Consider the following 19,129-nt stretch of genomic DNA (forward strand, 5'->3'; position numbering starts at 1 on the left):
TTCTGCAGGAGAGTACAGCTTCTCAGCCCTCGCCACTATGAGCTAACCATTAATTTCATCCTGTCTCTCCTCTAAATGAAGTTGGAAACCTTCTAAGTCTTTTGTGTGAATCCAGGGGTGTTGGAAAATAGTCTGGCAAATTCTGGCAAGCATCACTTCAAGAGTTCATTTATTCTTTGGCTAAGAAGCCTGAACCAAAAGCTGCTGGGTTGTCATGGCAACAGACATACATACCAGCTTCTGAAATGACATAACCTTCCCAGTGGGACCGGCTGTGGAGGTTAATGCTGGCTCACCCATGTACTCAGAAGGGATGATGCTTGTGACCCCGGTGTGGCTCCACAGGGCATGCTACCCCTGGCTTAGGCAGTATTTCTAGCTCTGACACTGTCACCAAATTCTCACTGATGCCAAACAGCAATGTCTGATTGCAAACTAACAATAACCGTTATCATTATTCTTTTCCAAAATGTTTTCCGTAGTTTTCTACAGGGGTTTGGGGTATTGCTCTCATACATGGATGGGGAACATGGAGGAGCCGGAAGGAAGCCCACCACAGCAGGAAGTGAAGTTGAGTACGGCTAGGAGGCCTTCTTTGGAACATATAGGTCTAAAAATGAGCAGTAAGTCACCACCCACTCTGGTAGTTCCTGAGGAACGGAGTATCAACAATAGAACCGAATTCATCTGCGAAAGCAACAGCAACAACAAACCCACGCAGGCAAATAATTCACGCGGAACGGTAGCAAAATTCCCGGAAGGTGAATCTCAGCAAGTTACAGCAGAGGGGAAAGCTGGAGCATGTCCCTTCCATTAGGCTTGAAATGAAACTGCAGGGACCCTATTCATGAGAAGCAAAATTAGCCTCACGTTCAATTTTTGTGACATTAGCGGTGGCGGCGAGTGCTCCGCAGCATGACTTAATTGGCACTCAAACACCTGAGAGGAAGGAAGGAAGGTACACAAAGCACCTGGTTGTTAAATGACAAGGTCTCCTTGAAGTTGGGAACATTCTGTACCTATAGACTGAGTGTGCAGCACAGCAGCACAAGCAACCGGAAAATCAAAGTTCTGTGTCTGTTGCTAACCTTGGATTCGTCCAATTTTTTTTCCCCTCTCTAGACCGTAAATATTTGCGTCTAGAGACTCTGAAGTTAAAGATCCCAGCTCCTCAATTCTGCATTTTTGTCTTGTGATCAGCCACAATTTTTAATTCTAGTTTTGGATGTCTAAAACAAGTTTTAAAAACCTAAGGAGAAAGATATTCTCATTGTGTATGCCTGGGTACTACAGTTGGACTTGGTAAATGCGTATGGTGCAGGGGAAAAAACTTAAAGGAGCCTGCTTCAGGAAGAGAATGGAAGGAAATCCAGCCAGCTGTCAAATATGAGGCAGAGCATAGAGGCTGGTACGGTGTGAGAGGAAAAGACACAGACTCTTTCTAGGCAGAGCAAAAGCTCTGAAGCTTGTCTCGGGTTCCCATTCTCCAGAGTATTATACCCACGATGTTTACATTGTTGTTTTGTTTTTGAGACAGGGTCTTAATGTAGTTCAGGCTATTCTTAAACCTGTGATGCAGCCAAGGGTGACCTTGAGCATCTCATCCACCTCTGCAATGCTGGAACTACAGGTTATGACACCATACCCAGTTCTGTTATTGCTGGAGATCAAATGGAAGGCATCTCTGTGCACAGTCTATTGACAGCATCTGCCCCTGCTCCCTAACGATGCTGTCTGTTCAAGTGTGCGCATTTGAGATGCTCCATCTCTTCTCTGGTAGCTATCAAGTCCTTTCTCAAGATGTCTTCAGATGCTCTTCTTTCACAAAATTCCCTCCATACCACATCACCTGGACAAGACTTCCCTCTCAGCCATGATTTGTTCTCTGGTGTTACTCCAATGTGAAGAGTTACCACATAGCTAACTCCTGAGAGCTGGGATCTGCTGAAATGAATGCTACTGTATGACCTCAGGGGTTCCATCCAGCCACCAATGCGCATTCAAGCACCAATAGAAAATGTAAAAGTTACCACCCCGCCCTGGGACATCCAGTCCCAACAGGTCTAAGCAACCTTCTCCCACTGAAGCCCAACCAGATAGTCCAGTTAGGGGAAGGGGATCAAGTGGCAGGCTACAGAGTCAGAGACAACCCCCTGTGCAACTGTTAGGAGACCCATATGAAGACCAAGCTGCACATCTGCTCCAAATGTGTAGGGGGCCCAGGTACAGTTCCTGCATGCTCTTTGGTTGATGGTTCAGTCTCTGTCAGCCCCCACGGGCCCAGATTAGGTGACTCTGTAGGTCTTCTTGTAGTGTCTTTGGCCCCTCTGTCTCCCTCAACTCTATCCCCTACTCTTCCATAAGCTCCACCTGATGTTTGGCTGTGGGTTTCTGCATCTGTGTTTCAATCTGCTACTGGATGAAGCCTCTCAGAAGACAGTTATGCTAGGTCCCCCTTCTCTAGGAAGGGGAGAAGGGTTATGGGAGGAGGGATTTGTCAGGGTGGGGCTGGGAGGAGAGGGGGCTGTGATTGGGATGTACAGTGAATAAATACATGAGAAAATCTAAAGGTTCTGTAAACTTTAGAGAAATGTGAAGTTTGGAAGTCATAGATAGAATCTTTAGAACTCGTATCTCTGCTTCATGGAAGTGTGAGAGACATTGGAAAGGATAAGCCCGAGACTAAAGTTCCTATAGCACCCAGGGAAGCCATTACATTGCACTCGGATATTTGGGGGTGACGTCAATTTCCCTCGCTTGCTATGCCCCTTGTCAGGTTTGTGACATACTATGTTGGCACCACCTTGTGGCCACTACCCAGAATGCTTTCAGAATCCTGTATTAATCAGAAAGACTCACCAATGTTTTTACAGTTGAAAAACAGTGTGAAACACAGTCTTGGAAAATCCTAAATCTAGAGAGAGCTTTTACAATTTTTAGCTGAAGTGAGCCCAGTGAGGATTCGCAATGAAAACAAAATTAGATTTGTACATGATACTTATCGCTAGATTTCTTTCAACATGCTTTGATTGTATTTCCACACTATTTCTTAAGTAAAACTGACCATTCCTCTGTACAAGTTCCTGTATTCTAGCTTATGCTAACCGTTTCTTCACTGGCTGCTTAACTTCTTTTTTTTCAACTTGTATCCCTAATAATTTTTAGTTAGTAGTAAGATCTCCATGAGACTAGATCTTGATTAGGAAGAGGGATGGAGATGGGTGTGTGTGTGTGTGTGTGTGTGTGTGTGTGTGTGGTATGTGTGTGGTGTGTTTGGTGTGTGTGTGATGGTGTGTGTATGTGTTTGGAGTGTGGTGTTTGGTGTGTGGTGTATGGTGTGTGGTGTATGGTGTGTGGTATATGGTGTGTGCTGTATGTTTGTGGTGTGTGTGTTGTGGTGTGTGTGTATGTGTTTGGTGTGTAGTGTATGGTGTGCGGTATATGTTTGTGATATGTGTGTGTATATGTTGTAGTGTGTGTGTGTGTTTGTGTATGTGTGTGTATGTTGTGGTGCGTATATATGTGTTATGGTATGTGTGTATGTGTTCATGTGTATGGTGTGTGGTGTGTGGTGTATGTTTGTGTTGTGTGTGTTGTGTGAGTGTATGTATATGGTGTATGGTGTATGGTGTGTGGTGTGTGTTTATGGTGTGTGTTTGTAGTTTATGTGTGTATGTGTTGTGTGTGTTTGTGGTATGTGTGTGTATATGTGTTATGGTGTGTGTGTGTGTGTGTGTGTTTGTGGTGTGGTGTGAGTGTAGTGTGGGGGAGTGGTGAGAAGCCCTGTAATAGGAAGTGCTTGAGCCTCCTGGCCATCCCCACTCACAGAACCTAGTGTTCCAAGGTTGGTAGGAGCTCCAAATCTGATTAAGGCCACTTAAAAGCTTCTATTTATTTAGCTTTAGGATTGTTCTAGACAAAGAAATGGAAAGAAGTGCCCTTGGCATTTAATTTTCTCCAACTTGGAGATAGTACTTGAGGTTTCTATAGAAATTCTCCTGAACAAGAATGCTCTGGAAAACAAGAGGCAGGGGGCACTAAGGCCACTGACAGTGGGGCTCCCTGTCAAGTCAAGCCTGGCATGGTGCACAGGGCAGTCATCCCAGGATTTGAGAGTCGGAGGCCAAAGGATCAGGAGTTGAAGGTCATCCTTGCATTGCTGTCCCAGAACAAGAAAAATACAAATGGAGGAGAACAGAGAGGAAGTCCATCCTCCCCACCAGCTCAAAAGGTCAGAGCAAAAGGTCCATTTGTCTTAAACTGAATTTCTGAGCTGAAAAGCAATGCTTCACTATTCTAAAAATAAATTAAAGCAAAGGCTGGACACTGGACTTAAGACTATGCAAGTTAAACCAATGAAACCTCTCACGGAGGGTATCTGAAGGACACCTGGGAAGGGTGATCCTGGACCACCTCCCGGATTTACAAACATTGCTTTTTGACTGTCGGCCATTCCCAGTTCCTATGGTCCTTTAGAGAGTTCAGGCAAGTGGAAAGTTGTGTTTCTTAGGGATCAAAAGTCAGACTTGTAGGAGGCTGAATTTGGGGTGGGTTTTGAACTGTTGGTTTAGTCCATGGGCTTCTGGGTTTCCAAATGATGCTACGTCTGTCCTCAATGCCAGTGTTGAGAAAACAACTTGTTAAATGTAGTCATCTTTACTTGTGTGGGGTTAAATGCCACAGGGATGCTTGGTTTTCCTAAATAATAAGTTTGTTGTTGTTGTTGTTTTGTTTGTTCATTCACTGCCAGGGCTGGCCGTGAATTCTATATATAGCCAAGGATAACATGTAACTCCTGATCTTTCCTTCACTTCCTGGTGTGCTAGGATTATAGACATATGCCAAGAACATGCCCAGTTCACACAGTACTGAGATCAAACCCAGGACCTTTCCCATGCTGACAACTACTCTACCCACACATGAGTCATTTTTGCCTGCATGCAGGTCTGTGTACCGTGTGTATGCAGTGCCCATGGAGGCTGGAGGAGAGCACTGTATCTTCTGGGACTGGAATTACAGGTGGTTTGCACCACCACATAGGTGTTGGGAGCCAAACCTTGGTCCTGGAAGAGCGGCCAAAAGAGCTCTTAATAGCCAAGCCACCTCTCCAGCCCCAAGGGAGCCACTTTCAAAAGCCTTTTGCTCAGCAAGATAGTTCTATAAATGATTGTTACTTACAAGTTAAAGACTGAACAAAACCACTCAGAACTCCATAAACACTTTAATTTCAGGCGACTGTGTGCAGAAGAGAGGGGCATTATTTTACATCCATTTGTTGAAGTGGTGATGGGGGTCCTTTTGTTAGGCACTTGCATAGCTGCACATTTTTCAATATGCAGAGAAGACAGGGCTGGGTTTCCCTCGGAAAGGCTTATGATAAAGCACATGGGTGGTCTAGAGTACATCTGTGCTAAACAATGAAAACCCACCTAGGGCTAGGTGTGGAAGGCTTGTGTGTAATACTAGTGTCCAAGGGGCTGAAGCAAGAGGGCTCTTTTAAGATTTAGGTCAACCCAGGCTGCCTAGTGCGGTCCAGAGCAGCCAACGCTCTCTGAGTGAGGCCTTGCCTCATGAAAACAAACCAAAATGGAATGAGAAGGAGAAGAAAGGAAGGATGGAGGGCACATTGCAGACATAAGTGTTCTGCAGGACTTGTTCAGCATGGCCACCAGAGAGGCCCTCACTCTAAATCCTTGGTTTCCCTTCGAAATGAGAATCTCAAGAATCTCTCAAATACTCATTATTCCATGTTAGTAGCTGTACATTTGTCTTCTTTTTTTGCTCTACATTTTTTAAAGTAAAAAAAATGCATATGTCTCAAAAACTCATTTGTATGAATTTCACATTTGTATGAATTTCACAATATGAGTGGTCACACAGTGATTTTTGAATTGGCGTCCATTCCCTGTAAAACAGTGACCCTCATCTTAAACACAAAACCCCATACAATTTCAAATAGAAAAAAATATATATAGAGAGGAAATTCTTAAAGACAAGGCCTAAGATTGCCTCTGAAATGAAGATGTTGAGGGCCGAGAGGCTGGAGGCTGAGAACTGGAGATTCCAGGCTGGGGTTGGACAGCAGGAAGCTGGGAGATAGAGGTTAAAGGTCATGACTGGAAGCAGGAAGCTGGAGACTAGAGGGTGGATTCTAGAGGTTAGAGGTTGGGGGCCAGAGGCTAGTGACTGGAACCTAGAGACTGGGGCTAAAGGTTAGAGGTGGGAGGCTAGTTGTTAGAAGCTGAGGACTAGAGGCTGGGTCCTGGAGGCTAGGTGCTGGGTCAGAGGCTGAGAATAGAAGCTGAAGACTAGAGGTTGGGGGCGGGAGGCAACACAGGTTGGAATCTCCAGGAGACCAGAGTTAAGGAGGGGCAAGTCTGTGAGTTCGCAGATCCTAGTGGTTGGAAGGACCCTCTCAGTCAGAATACAGTTTCTGCTCACTAACTAAGTGGCTGTTTAATTTTTCATTGAACACTTCCTCTTTTTCTTTCGGCTTCTGTGTGCGTACGTGAGTGTGTGCACAAGTATGCATGTGTGTGTCACTGTGCATGGATGAAGGTCAGAGGACAATAAGTGTTGATTCTTCCTCAGGGGCCAAGAGTCTTGAACTGGTTGATTTTCTCTGCAAGATAAGTAGAGGTGGAGACACCACAAACACCACAGAGAATAGCAGACAGAGTCAACGGATAAGGAAGACATTTATTGGGGATGAAGAAACGCACAGGTGCAGCAAACACAGAGGAAAAAACTCTCTGTAAAGCAGAGGGGGCGCTGGGAAGCCTCAGATCCAGTTTCTCATCCAGGGCTGGAGTTTGTCTTTGAAGGGTCCTCCTCTGCCTCCCCTACTTTAGGGATGGTCAGTTTAAATAAAAGACAGGGTGGCTGAGAGGTGAGGTCCACAACTTTGGTGTAAACACCTGGCTTTGGACATGTCTGACCGGTCCTTCAGCAGGCTGACCCCTGGCTGGAGCAAAGGCCTTCTAGGTCTTTGTTTTAAGTGACCAGGCTTTGGTCTCGGGTCAGAAGGGCAAGGAAGAAGCCACCATCTTGGAAGTTGACTTATCCTCATTACCTCTCTTTGTCATGGCCCCTCTCCCTGTCGCTTGTCTATCAGACATCAAACTCCTAGTTTGTGGTGATTTGAATGAGAAGGGTCCCATAGGCTTGTGTCTGAATGCTTGGCTCCCAGTTAGTGGAAATGCTTGAGTGTTATTAGGAGAAGTGGCCTTTCTGGAGTAAGATGTGTCCTTGTGGAGGACGTATGTCACTGGGGTGGGCTTTGAGGTTTCAGGAACCCAAGACAGGTCCAGTCTCACTCTCTTTTTGCCTCATGCTTGCTACTCAGGATGTAAGCTCTTGGCTACTGCTTCCAAGACCCTGCCTGACTGCTGCTATGTTCTCTGCCATGATGATCATAGACTGACTTTCTGATAGCGTAAGTAAGCCCAGTGAAATACTTTCTTCTGTAAGTTGCCTTGGTCATGGTGTTGCATCTCAGCAATAGTAACCCTAACTAAGACATAGTCTCTCAGGTCCCAGGGTTCAAACTCAAGTCATTGAGCTTGCTAGCAAGCATCTCTAGCCACTGAGCCCCCTTACCAGCCCAAAGTAGAAAGTTTAGAAAGAATTTGAATAGCTCTGACAAACTTGTTCCTTGTGCCTTATCTTCATTCCAGGACTCACTACTGTGTTGGGTAGATTCCATGCGCTTGGCTACACTGACAAGGTGTTGGAAGCCCAGAGAAGTGACATGAAGTATCAGGACCCAGAACCGAGCAGCCTCCAGCCTGCACAAGGTCTCAAAGGGGTGGAGTTCAAGGGTGAATTGCAAATAACCCCAAGGAAGGCTTACCTGGGGAGATTGGGACACTGGACCTAAATAAGAGTAGACAACTGTGCTGTGACTTCCATTTTCCCCAGCAGATCACAGAAGAAAGGGTTCCGGCTATCTGTTGTGAAGGAAGTAGGTTACCACATCCTTGGTTTGGCTACACAAAGGACATTAAGCATAGACTCTTGAGCACGGAGGGCCCAAGAGCTCAGATACAGTGTTGGACACTGAGCTGGGGCCCTGCTCAATGTGAGACTTGCACCTTTGCAGATCTTGGAAGTCTCAACTTCATGGGGCAAGAAGTAGCTTAGCCAGAGACCTTGGTAAACTGGCTCCACAGAGACTGAGCCTTCCCATCTGCTCCCAGCTCACACAGGTGGCCCTCTGAGGAAAGAGTCGAGCATCAGTTGAGCCCAGCCCAGGTTGCTGAATGATCATGCTCCTTTCTCAGTGGTTCCAACCCCTCGAACTAAAAGAGTTTCCAGGCCTCAGACTAGATGCTCTGAAATGACTTCACTGGTGGCCCGTCATCTCTATGCTGCTTTCAGTGTCTGAATATTTACCTGCAGCAGACAACACTACCCAGTCCTGTCCTGCTCACAGGCAGTCCTGTCCTGGACTCCCTTCCTAAAGGAACACCCCTAGGGAAAAGCAGAGGGTGCTTGGACACTGCCTGTGAGTGGCAGGTGGAGCCTCTAATTAATTAGTTAATTAATTAATTAATTAATTCAGTTTTCACATGAGAAAAAGGGAGGTGCTGTAGCCAAGCAAGACTTCCAGCTTTGCAACCTGCGAATTCACACATGAAGAATAGAGATAGAAAGTTTTGATTTTTTTTTTCAGGCTGACACGTTAGGCCACACCATCTGGTCCACACTGGTGTCAAGAATTGGAGGAAGAGCAAGGCTGAGCCCATGCAGAAGGAAGAAGAGAAAGACTATGAAGGTGGGGTGTCCAGGACTGGGAGGAAACTGGTTAATACGAGAGCCAGCAGGTGCAGGAGAGAAAGTGACCAAAGAGAAATGGACAAGCGTTTTAGTTTCATGACTTCCTTGTGATAAAATACCTTAACAAAAGGAAGCCTAAGAGAAAAAGGTCCAGTTTAGTTCACAAACTGTGTTCAGTTCACAATTCCAGATAAGTCCATCATAGTGGGAAAGTCAAGGCAGCAGAGACCTAAAACAGGCATATCAGTTAAGAGCGGAGAATGCATGCACAGGTAGTTCTTTTCTCTACTCTTACACTCCAGGGTAATGGACCTAGGGAATGGTGCTGATGACATTCAGGGTAGGTCTTCTACCATTTATTAAGATAATCAAGAGACATTGCCCACCAAGACATGCCCACCTGATCTGGGGAACTTTCTTCCCAGGTGATTCTACACTGTGTTAGTAAGAAAATTAAAATTAACCATCCAGCATAGTTCTAGCTGTAGCTAAAAATACGTATTAGATGTGTTAAGTGGGTGAGGCCCCTGGTTGATGTTCCACAGAGGCCTAGAGCCAAAGCAGGGAGTGGGTTCCGGCTCTGTATGGTGTGCTAAGAGCCTCCTCCTATCTTCTCATGCAATGCAAAAGCAGGAGCTGCTGTGGAAAGATGAGAACTGTGTATGCGGGGGAGGGCAGCTGAGCATGGCTGGAGAGTTGTGAGCCTCAGCCTATGTGAATAATTTCATGGATGCCTCTGTTTCTACCTATTGGAATCCACACGAGGCTCATTGGATAGCTTTGGAGTGAATCAGTTTAGAAACATTTGAATTGTGCTAAATTCCAAAGCGTTCCTTTGCTTTTGGTTAAACAGAGGTGGTCTGAAGGTACTTACTGTTGTGTCCTAAGGTCACTGTCAGTTTTGACTAGATTTGGAAGCACCCAGAAAACACACCTCTGGGTTGTGCATGGGGGTGTTTCCAGAGAGGTTTAACTGTAGATAGAAAAATGTAGATAGATACAGCATAGGGTAGGCTGTGGTCCTGGATTGAATCAAGGGAAGCCAATGGGTGGAGCAGCAGACTCTCTGCAGATACAATGTGTCCCACTGCCTCAAATCCCTGTCAGCATGACTTGCCTGCCACAAAACTGTGAACCCAAACAAACCCTTCTTTCCTTAAGGTGCTAATGCTGGGTGTTTTGATAACAGCAAGGAGAAAAGTATCTGTACATGAACATGAAGAGGAGCTTAAGCTATGTTATTAACTGAAAGAGAAAGTTGCAAGACATGGTAAGAATATGATATGAAAAGAATTTTGAATATTTAAAACAAGAAATGAGAGCAAATTCCTTTCCTGCTGGGGATTGTACCCTGGGTCTCCTACATGCTAATCACACGACTGCAACTAAGCTATACTCAGAGCCCTAATTCATAGTTTTTTGGTATTGTTTAAATTTTACACAGCCACAAAAACATTAGCATTGTGTCAGATCAAAACAAAATCAAGGGTTTTGTATCTTAGTGCAAGTCTTGTAGTTTACAGTTTTGACAACTGTGTTTGTGTTTGTGTGCATATAATTAGCATATTCTTAGGCTGTGAAGTGGTTCCTAAGATGCTGATATTTAGAGAGAGAGAGAGAGAGAGAGAGAGAGAGAGAGAGAGAGAGAGAGAGAGAGAGAGAGAACTGGTACAGTGTAGCATGAAGTGAGGCTAACAGATTTCAAGATGCTGACTTCCCCACAAGTCCCCTTGCTCCCAGCTTCGTATAGTAGTTTAATGCCTCCAAGAAACTTTACAGCTCAGGTGACCTATTGCTTCTAACCAGGGATGTTGTCGTTCTGGTGACAAGCTTTCTGATTCTTTAGTCTCTTTTCTCTTTCATGGTTCAGTGGTTCATCTTTATCATTAGCTTGATTGGACTTAGAATCTCTTAGGAGACACACCTCTGCACATGTCTGTGATAGTGTTTCCAGAGAGGTTTAATGAAGGACTATCCATTGTGAATGTAAGGGTCACCGTGCCATGGGCAGGGTCCCAGACTGAACCAATCAGAGAGAAAGCTGAGTACAGGCACTCATCTATTGCTTTACTACTTACTGTGATAGACTGTATCCCTTCAATATGGAGCCAACATGAATCCTTTCTCCCTTAAGTTACCTTTTGTAAAGTATCGGATCAGAGCCACTGAGAAAAGTAAGGAATGCAACCCTGTTATGAGTAGTCATTCTGAGAGGCAAGGGCTCTGGGATTCCCGAAAGCCCTCTGACCTTGATTTGCCTTCTCTTTTACTTGCAGCCTTGTCTGGTCCCTCTCTCTCCATACCCTTCATTCTGTCTGGCGGTGGCTGGAGACAGCTAAAATATCTGTGCAGATCAATGTTCACACAAAGAACACTCTCTCACCCACAGATCCTTTGAATTATTCAAGGTATCCCCCCTCGCTCGATTTTCCTATTGTTTTTTGTTTTCTTGGTTTGTTTTTGTTTTTCTTGGCAGTGGGAGCTGACACTGGACATAAGACAGCTGCATGAGTCAATCTTCAATCAGTCTGGTGTGTGTGTGTGTGTGTGTGTGTGTGTGTGTGTGTGTGTGTGTGTATAGGGGTTGGGGATGTTTAGGGGGTAGGGCTTGTCCATGGGCAATTATTTTGGAAGATGCAGATAGGAAAATAGGAAGTCTGAACCTATATAAGGAGTTCTTATACCAGTGTAAACCAAACTAAAACAACAAGTCAGTTTCTACAGCAGGCAGAGCTGTTGGAAAACCAGATACAGAACTAGACAGTGATGCAGGTCTGAGAACTCAGCTACCTACAGTCCCTAAAAAGGCTGTTGATGAACAGCTGAGCAGGAGGTTGGGCCAGAGGCAGGAGACTAAAGATCCCAGAGCTCTGAGAGGCTGTTCATCTCTTTGTTTTCATACATTTATAATGCTCTCTTTGACTTCACCCCAAATCTCCAATCTTATGTCATCAAAGGAAACAGACAAATAGACAGTGTGCCACCTGTGTGTGGTGAGAGCGGCCAGCCGGAGGAATACGCCAGCCACAAGCAACTCAGTAAGTCACAGGAGTAGCATCGGGGAAGTCAGCCATGCACCCTCTGCCACAGCCATATCCACATCCCATGAAGTCTTGTGGGGAGGAGAAGGGGAGAAACTCGAGTGTGACTGAAGCAACATGTCTGCCTGCCAATCTTGCCAAGGAGCAGGTCAACAGACTAAAAGCCAAGAGTAAGCTCGGTTGCTCTGTAAGATGATGCTGTGTCTCCCAGAGAGCAGGAGCATCTGGCACAGCAATAGACCCAGGTTCAGAGGCTGCTGGGAGAGTCACTAGCTCAAGGCGACTCCTCCTGACCAGGCCACTTCATCTCCTGGAAGTCTGCTTGTCACTGGGGACAGAAAGAATTGCTAGGGGTTTTATTTAGGCCTTGTTCCTGTGCCCTGTGTGGGGTGGGAATGGCAAAGTGTATTCTTGCCTTCCTCTACAGAGCAGACAGCCACAGACAAGGGACCCCTTTCACAGGCATACCTGCACTCCAGCCACGGTACCGAGGCTGGTCTATGGAACTCAGACCTCTCCTTGCTGAGGTCCCCTTCTCACCCAGCCACACTAAGAATGCTGCCATCTTGGGCTGAGGGGATGGGTCAGTGGGTAACATATTTGCCATGCAAGCCTGAATACCCGTGTTTGGACCTCTAGGATTGACATAAAGCAAGGCACAGTAGGGAACACCTGTGATCCCCATGTTGGGGTGGAAGACAAAGACTTGTGTCCCTGGGGTTTACTGACCAGTCAGTCTAGCTGAAATGGCCAGGTTCAAGGAGAGACCTCATCTCAAAAAATAAGGTGGAGAAGGATGTAGAAAACACCCAACATTGGCCTCTGGCTTCTACATGTGGGTACAAAGGTGAAATACAACCCCAGCACCTACAAACATATGCACATACATACACATGGAACCTCCCCCCACCCAAAGAATACTACTAGCATGCTGAGGCAGGAGAATGGCCAATGAACAAAGCACAACAAGTCAGCTGAGCCACAGTAACTGCCACTAAGATGCCTGTGTGCCCCGCCTCAGTGCACAGCAGCTTTGCTCTTGCTGGCCTCTGGAGGAACATGAGGAAGTCATTCTCCTTCATTTCACTGGCCCCACAGAGGTCACCACCCTGTAGTCTGCTCCATCCAAACTCTGCCTTTCCAGAAAAGGACAGCAGGTCTCCGTGTGGGCTCCAGTGTCTGCTTGCGTTCACGTGCCTGAGCAGATAACACTACTACAGTGATGACTGACGCACATCCCATTTCCCAGAAGAACAGGTGGCATGTCCTGAGAGGCCAAGAGTGCCTTTCCTAGGACACTTGCCTGGTACTGTGCAAATAATTTGATGGTGGAGGAGGGTGCAAAACTGACCAAGGAGGGATGCCATCTCCAACCTGGCATTCCCCTGTAATGAAGTCCTGCCCCCGACACCATCCACCCTCTGCTATTGTCAAGTCCATTGTTACCAATCTTAGGCTTCCTATACGAAATAGCGACATGGGCATGTGTCTATGCTCAGTGCTTGACATAGCTCACGTCTTTTAATCCTTACAAAATACCATGCCTTTGATATCATTACTATAATGATTTCATGGTTCAGGCAAATAGTTACACTGGTGGAAGATTTGGAACCAGACCTCATTGTTGTTAAGCTTAGACACAGGCTTTCTTTCTTTTAACCTCTCCAGAGTGGCAGACTCAACACCACCACCACCACCACCACCACCACCACCACCATCACCACCACCACCACCACCACCTCCAACAACAACAACACCAACAACAACACCTGGCTGCAGGGTACCCAACTACCTGTACCCAACTCTCCTTCTCAGGCCCTGTCCAACAGCCCTGCCATCATTTACGAAGTCCAGGTACAAAGTGTGCATGGTGGCCATATTCCTGTAACTCCAGCACTCAGGAAGGGGAGGAGAAAGAATTGTTGGGGCTCGAGGATAGCCTATGCTACGTAGTGTGTTCCAGGACAGCCTGGGCTGCAGAAAGAGACCCTGTCTCCGGGAAAAGTACAGGTGTCTCTGCAGACTCCTCTTTCCCTGGGAGCGCTGAGTCCTGCGGCTCAGCCTGGGGCATATGGTACAGGTGAGTTCTCTAATATCTGCTCGGTACCTCATGTTTGGGTCTTTGTAGTAAGCAGCCCAGGCTTTCTTCTCACATGGTCTCTTTTTTTTTTTTAAAGGCAAATCTCCAAAGGAGGATGATATGCTATGATTCTCATTCCTGGGTTCTGCCATTTCCCATGTGGCTGGAAAGTAATATTCCTTACAGGTTCTGGGAGTGAACGGAAAGTGTAAGAGTACTCGATGAGAGCCAGACGTTAGGACCCATTATCTTCTGTTTGTTTGTTTGTTTCAGTTACATTTAGTGTGTGTGTGTGTGTGTGTGTGTGTGTGTGTGTGTGTGTGTGTGTGTGCGCGCGCGTGTGTGTGTGTCACAGCACACTTGTGGAGGTTGCGGGAACAACTTGTAGGAATTATTTTTCTTCTTCTACCATGTGAGCCCCTGATATTGAGCTCAGGCTGTCAGGCTTGGTGGCAAGGACATTTACCTGCTGGGTTTGCCCAGGAATCTTCGATTTTGCTTTTGTTTTTGTTTTTGTTTTCATTTTCAGGGCTGAAATGGAACCCACTAAGCTACACAACCCATCTGTTGAACCATAACCCCAGCCTGAACATAGTTCTGATTCAACTCAAACCTAAACCTGAGGCTGGACCAGCAACAGCCTGTGGGGAGCACGTGAGACACTGATCAGCAGTGGACTGACTTGGCAGTCAAAGCTATACAGTTCTTACAAAATCCCCTATGTGTCTCAGAAACAGGAGCTAACTAAGAATGACAGTGACATTAAAGAGTTTGGATCCTGTCCTAGTTACGTTTTGTCAACCTGATACAAGCTAGAGTTATCTGGGAACCTCAACTGAGGAAATGTCTCCAACAGACAGCCAGACTGATGTGGAGGGCCCAGCCCACCTTGGACAGTGCCACCTTGGGGCAGGTGGTGCTGGGTTGTTAAAGAAAACAGGCTGAGCAAACCACAAGGAGCAAGCCAGGAAGCGGAGATTTTCCGTGGCTCAGTGCCTGTCTCCAGGTTCCTGCCTTGAGTTTCATCCATGGCTTCCCTCAGGGATGACCTGTGATCCAAATAAACTCTTTTCTCTGCAAGTTGCTTTGGGTCACAGTAATAGAGTCCACACAAAGACATGTCCCCAAAGTAAAGCATATTTTGCTAAGGCTTATAGCCACGCTGTACACACTAAGAGTGGGTTCCTACAGGAGATCTGAGTACTGACCATGTACTGAATATTGTCTGGACATGATGAATTTTATTAGGTGGTGAGGTAGAAAAATGACATTATTTGGGCACACTTACCAAAATAGTTAGGGTTGACATGTTATAATGTCTATAATTTATTTTAAAATGTTTCAGCTGGGAAATAAATGAAGTAAATATGACAAATTTTTAAAATTGTTCATTTAAGTGACAGGCATATGGGATACATGACACCGTTTATCAGCTTGTTTGTGTATTTAAAATTTCTCAAGAAAAGATGTAAAAAAATATCAAAGCTTTTCAGTAGTCAAAAAAAAAAAAAACAATTCTAGGTTGTATGGTAAGAAAGACATTGGTTTCCTGGTAAACAAAATTCTTGGAGGGCTCTAGGATTTTTGTTTCTAGTACACATGCCCTGTGTAATTTCCTCATTTCTAGTGTACACAGATCTGTGAATGGATATGATGATATTTACCTCCATGGTCAGATTAGGCCTTAAGGCGACAATCAAGGGCTGTAGAGATGCCATTGAGAGGTGCATGGTCAGCTGACTCTGAGCTAATCAAAAGGAGTGTTATCTTGGGTAGTGGAGTCTAACATGATCAATCAAGCCTTTGAAGGAGAGATTGGCCGCAACAAATGACTCTTAGGGCCTTGAAGAAGCGAAGGGGCAAGTAGTGGAAAGTGCCTTGAGGACTGGGGCAGGGAACCCTGGGAAGTCGTTGCTTAACGAGGTCCTCAGACCTGCTGCTGCACAGAACTGAATTTTGCCTCTTGATAAGGACTCAGCCGATACGGCCACATGCTGATCTCAGGATCGGGGGACCAGCGAATTGGCAGATGCTTTTCACTCATGGAAACTGAGGTAGCTAGTTAAGGCAATCAACTTTATGAAGCAATAGGACATAAAAACAGGTTTCAACTAATGAGCCAATACTAATTAGTTAGACGAGTAGCCTTGGGTGCTGTGTAATAAAGGATGCTAGGGATGGATGCTCTTGGAGCTAGAGGAAGAGATGTGATTGATTAGCATTGTCTGAATGGACCGGGAAGTCATGGCTTAAGTCTTTTCCTACCATTCTAAGTCCCTTATGTGTTGAAGGAAACTGACTTTAATGGACTTATTTTTTCCTCAATGACAATATAGGACTGAAAGTCTTAAGCCTTCAATTGGAAGGGACATTGTGCTGTGAGAAAAGTCTCCCAGACGGAATGCAGAGACGTTATCAATGTAGGTTACAGCAGTTCTAAAATCTCAGGGTAGTTTTGTAGGCAGGCATGGGCAGAATGAAGCTCCCTCCTTGCTCTTCCCTAATTCTCACCCCTTCTCCCTTCATCCCTTTCAAGCCCTTTGAGTAAGCACAAATCTCCCCTAAATGGCAAGATCCATCCCCTAAAATTTTGTTCAATCTTGCACTTCTCTCTAGGGATCTAATACATCAAGGTTCATGACCATCCTGAAGGAATGACAGACAGAATTCCTGAGACACTTATTCCAAAGAGTGTGTATGTATGTATGTATGTATATATATATATATATATATATATATATATATATATACACACACACACACACACATATATATAGTATATACTCATACAGTAAAAGTATATATTTATTGTATATAAGTATATATACTTATACAAGTAATACTGCATTTGTATAAAATAAGTAAATGTATACTTATTTTACTGGTAGCTGCTTAGCATTGAGCTTAGATGTAATGTCTACTGACAATTCATATTAAAACTGTGAGCAGATCACAGCATAGCACCCAGCAATCAGCTTCATAGTTCAAGTATCTTCTCTGGAATGAAACAGGCTTCCACCACAACTTTTAGGGTATAAATTGCCTTCTACCCATACTGGTGAAACCATGCAAGTTCAGGCTCCCCCTTTTCCTAGTGATATACCCCCACACCCAGCTGTGGTATTGTCATGAACCTTCAAGACTTCAGCTGCTTCCCAGTACACACAGAATGAAGCAAGACAAAACAAAACAAACAGACAAACAAACAACAACAACAACAATAACGAAAAACCATAGTTCAAACAGCTGGGGATATAGATCAGTGGTACATAGTTTGCCTAGCATGCACAAGGTCCTGGGTTCCATTCTTAGCAACACACACACACACACACACACACACACACACACACACACACACACAGACACACACACATGAGTTTGAGCCTAAGAGTCCAGTGAAAGAAGCAGTCGATAAAGGGCTAAAGGCCAGGGGAAATTACTAATGGCTTCTGCAACTATACTAAGGAAAAATAAATACTTTGCTGCATGCAAAATATTTCCTTGTATGTGAATGCCATTTAGACCGACCCTGTTTGCTCCTCAACTAGTGGACCGTGACTGTGTATTTGACACTGCCTCCAGCACTCATTCATCTTAATTTAACTGTCTGCATCAAGGCCTTTTAACACATAAGAAGGACCCATTATCATGCTTTTAAGTACAAATAACATGGTGGGACAGAACTCTGATGAGAGCAGCATCACACAAATAAAATGGCTTGGTAGCTGGTTGTAAATAGCTATGTCATTTTATCCTGTACCACTGATGATTTTCATGCTTAAGTTTAAAGAATTAAATGCCTACATTGACATTTGAAAGCTTTTGCTTAGAAACTATTATCTTTTACTTGTATTTGAAACGTTGTAAAATATGATGACCATATGAGGAGGCTGAGTGGGAGGCACAGTGTCTCTATTGCACTTTACTGTGGCTGCCTGCTGGGGTCAAAGTCAACCGTGAGCTATCACAGTTTCATCGGTGATTGGAGGTAGGTAGAAAGCAAAGGCTCTCTCCCTCACGGAAACAGACCCACTCTTTCCCCACCCACAGTCTCCCTTCTCGCCATACTGCCACACTGTCCAACCGTCTATTGTTGACAATAGTGATCTTGCTTTTACTTTCTCCGATTATTTCCACACTAAAATTTTGCTTCTGGTCAAAATTCATGTTGACTCAACAAGAACCTTTCTGTGAGTTTGGTCACTGGACAAAAACCCCCAAAATACAAAAAACCCACATGATCATCTCTGTCAAGGAATGGATTCATTGATTCTTGAGGTTAGCCCCATTCTCAGCACACCTTCTGCATTCAGACATTCCATTTTTGTTCTCGGCGTAACATGTAGATCAGTTCACAAAACACCAGGAACAATGTGTGTTTTCCCATCTAGACGGAGGAGTAAAGAGGCCCTCCCCTGCTGGCCACTTTGCACAAGCTGTATCTGGTTACCTCTAACTGGAATGAGGCTGTGGGGAAGAGAGAGGAGGCCTGAGAGGGATAGAAAGTTCCCTGAAAGTAGATACAAGAAGAACAAGGGAGGTGAGAAGGGAAAACACAAGACGACAAGTGCGTAGAGCAAATAGGGGTGGGTACAAAAGTGTGGGCCATTCTTCTGGGGACACTCACGGTGGAGCCGCCGCCTCCGGATCCTGTCCCTCCATGGCCTGTTTCTGATCCAGTGTAATCGCGAAGGCAAGACCATGGTCCCCAAACGGCAGCCTAAGACCTCATGACCACGCCACCAAAGGTCTCACAGCAATTCCGGAAGTCGGTCCAGATGCATAAAAATGACAAAGAATGTTTTTTTAGAGCTTCTCTCTCCCGTCTCTCTTTTTTTAATGTCTGGGGTTTCCGTTGGCTTATTTTATCTCTAGCTATCCTTTACTTCCCTTCCTTTAACTCCCGACTGGCCCCCAGGCGGCTGCAGAGCTGAGCTCCCTGGGGCCCAGCCTCTCTCAGACTTCTGTACCATGTTTTATGCATGAACACTGTGGCGTGGTAATTTATTCGAGCAGGGCTGATCCCTGAGCTCCTCTGTCTACTGTGCGTCAGAGGAGCCAACAGTGGCTGGGGGAGGGCAGGTGTGTCTGCTGGCACAGGAATGACTTGAAATGGGAATACAAGTCTGCAGCCTGGGACTGCAGGCTGGCCTCACTCCTGGAACCCTACTACACCTCACACTCAACGGCACGATTTATTGACTACAGAGTGCTGAAGACCTAGAAGTAG

The 19,129-nt window shown here is 45.4% G+C and overlaps 1 protein-coding gene across 5 annotated transcripts in view; it reads right to left on the bottom strand.

Annotated features, from left to right (window-relative positions):
- Ripor2 (RHO family interacting cell polarization regulator 2) overlaps nt 1-18,876 on the bottom strand; it is a 223,841-nt gene extending 204,965 nt beyond the window's left edge. For 4 of the 5 annotated variants that reach the window (XM_017600533.3, XM_017600530.3, XM_017600535.3 and 1 more), the window contains exon 1: nt 18,527-18,876. In XM_017600533.3, the coding sequence (XP_017456022.1) occupies nt 18,527-18,602 (76 nt within the window). In that variant the 5' untranslated portion in view covers nt 18,603-18,876. The remainder of the gene's footprint in view (nt 1-18,526) is intronic. The other variant, XM_017600531.3, reaches the window with a different exon arrangement.
- Nucleotides 18,877-19,129: the final 253 nt, after the last annotated feature.

Source organism: Rattus norvegicus, chromosome 17, assembly GCF_036323735.1.
Source record: "Rattus norvegicus strain BN/NHsdMcwi chromosome 17, GRCr8, whole genome shotgun sequence".
NCBI classification, from domain to species: domain Eukaryota; kingdom Metazoa; phylum Chordata; class Mammalia; order Rodentia; family Muridae; genus Rattus; species Rattus norvegicus.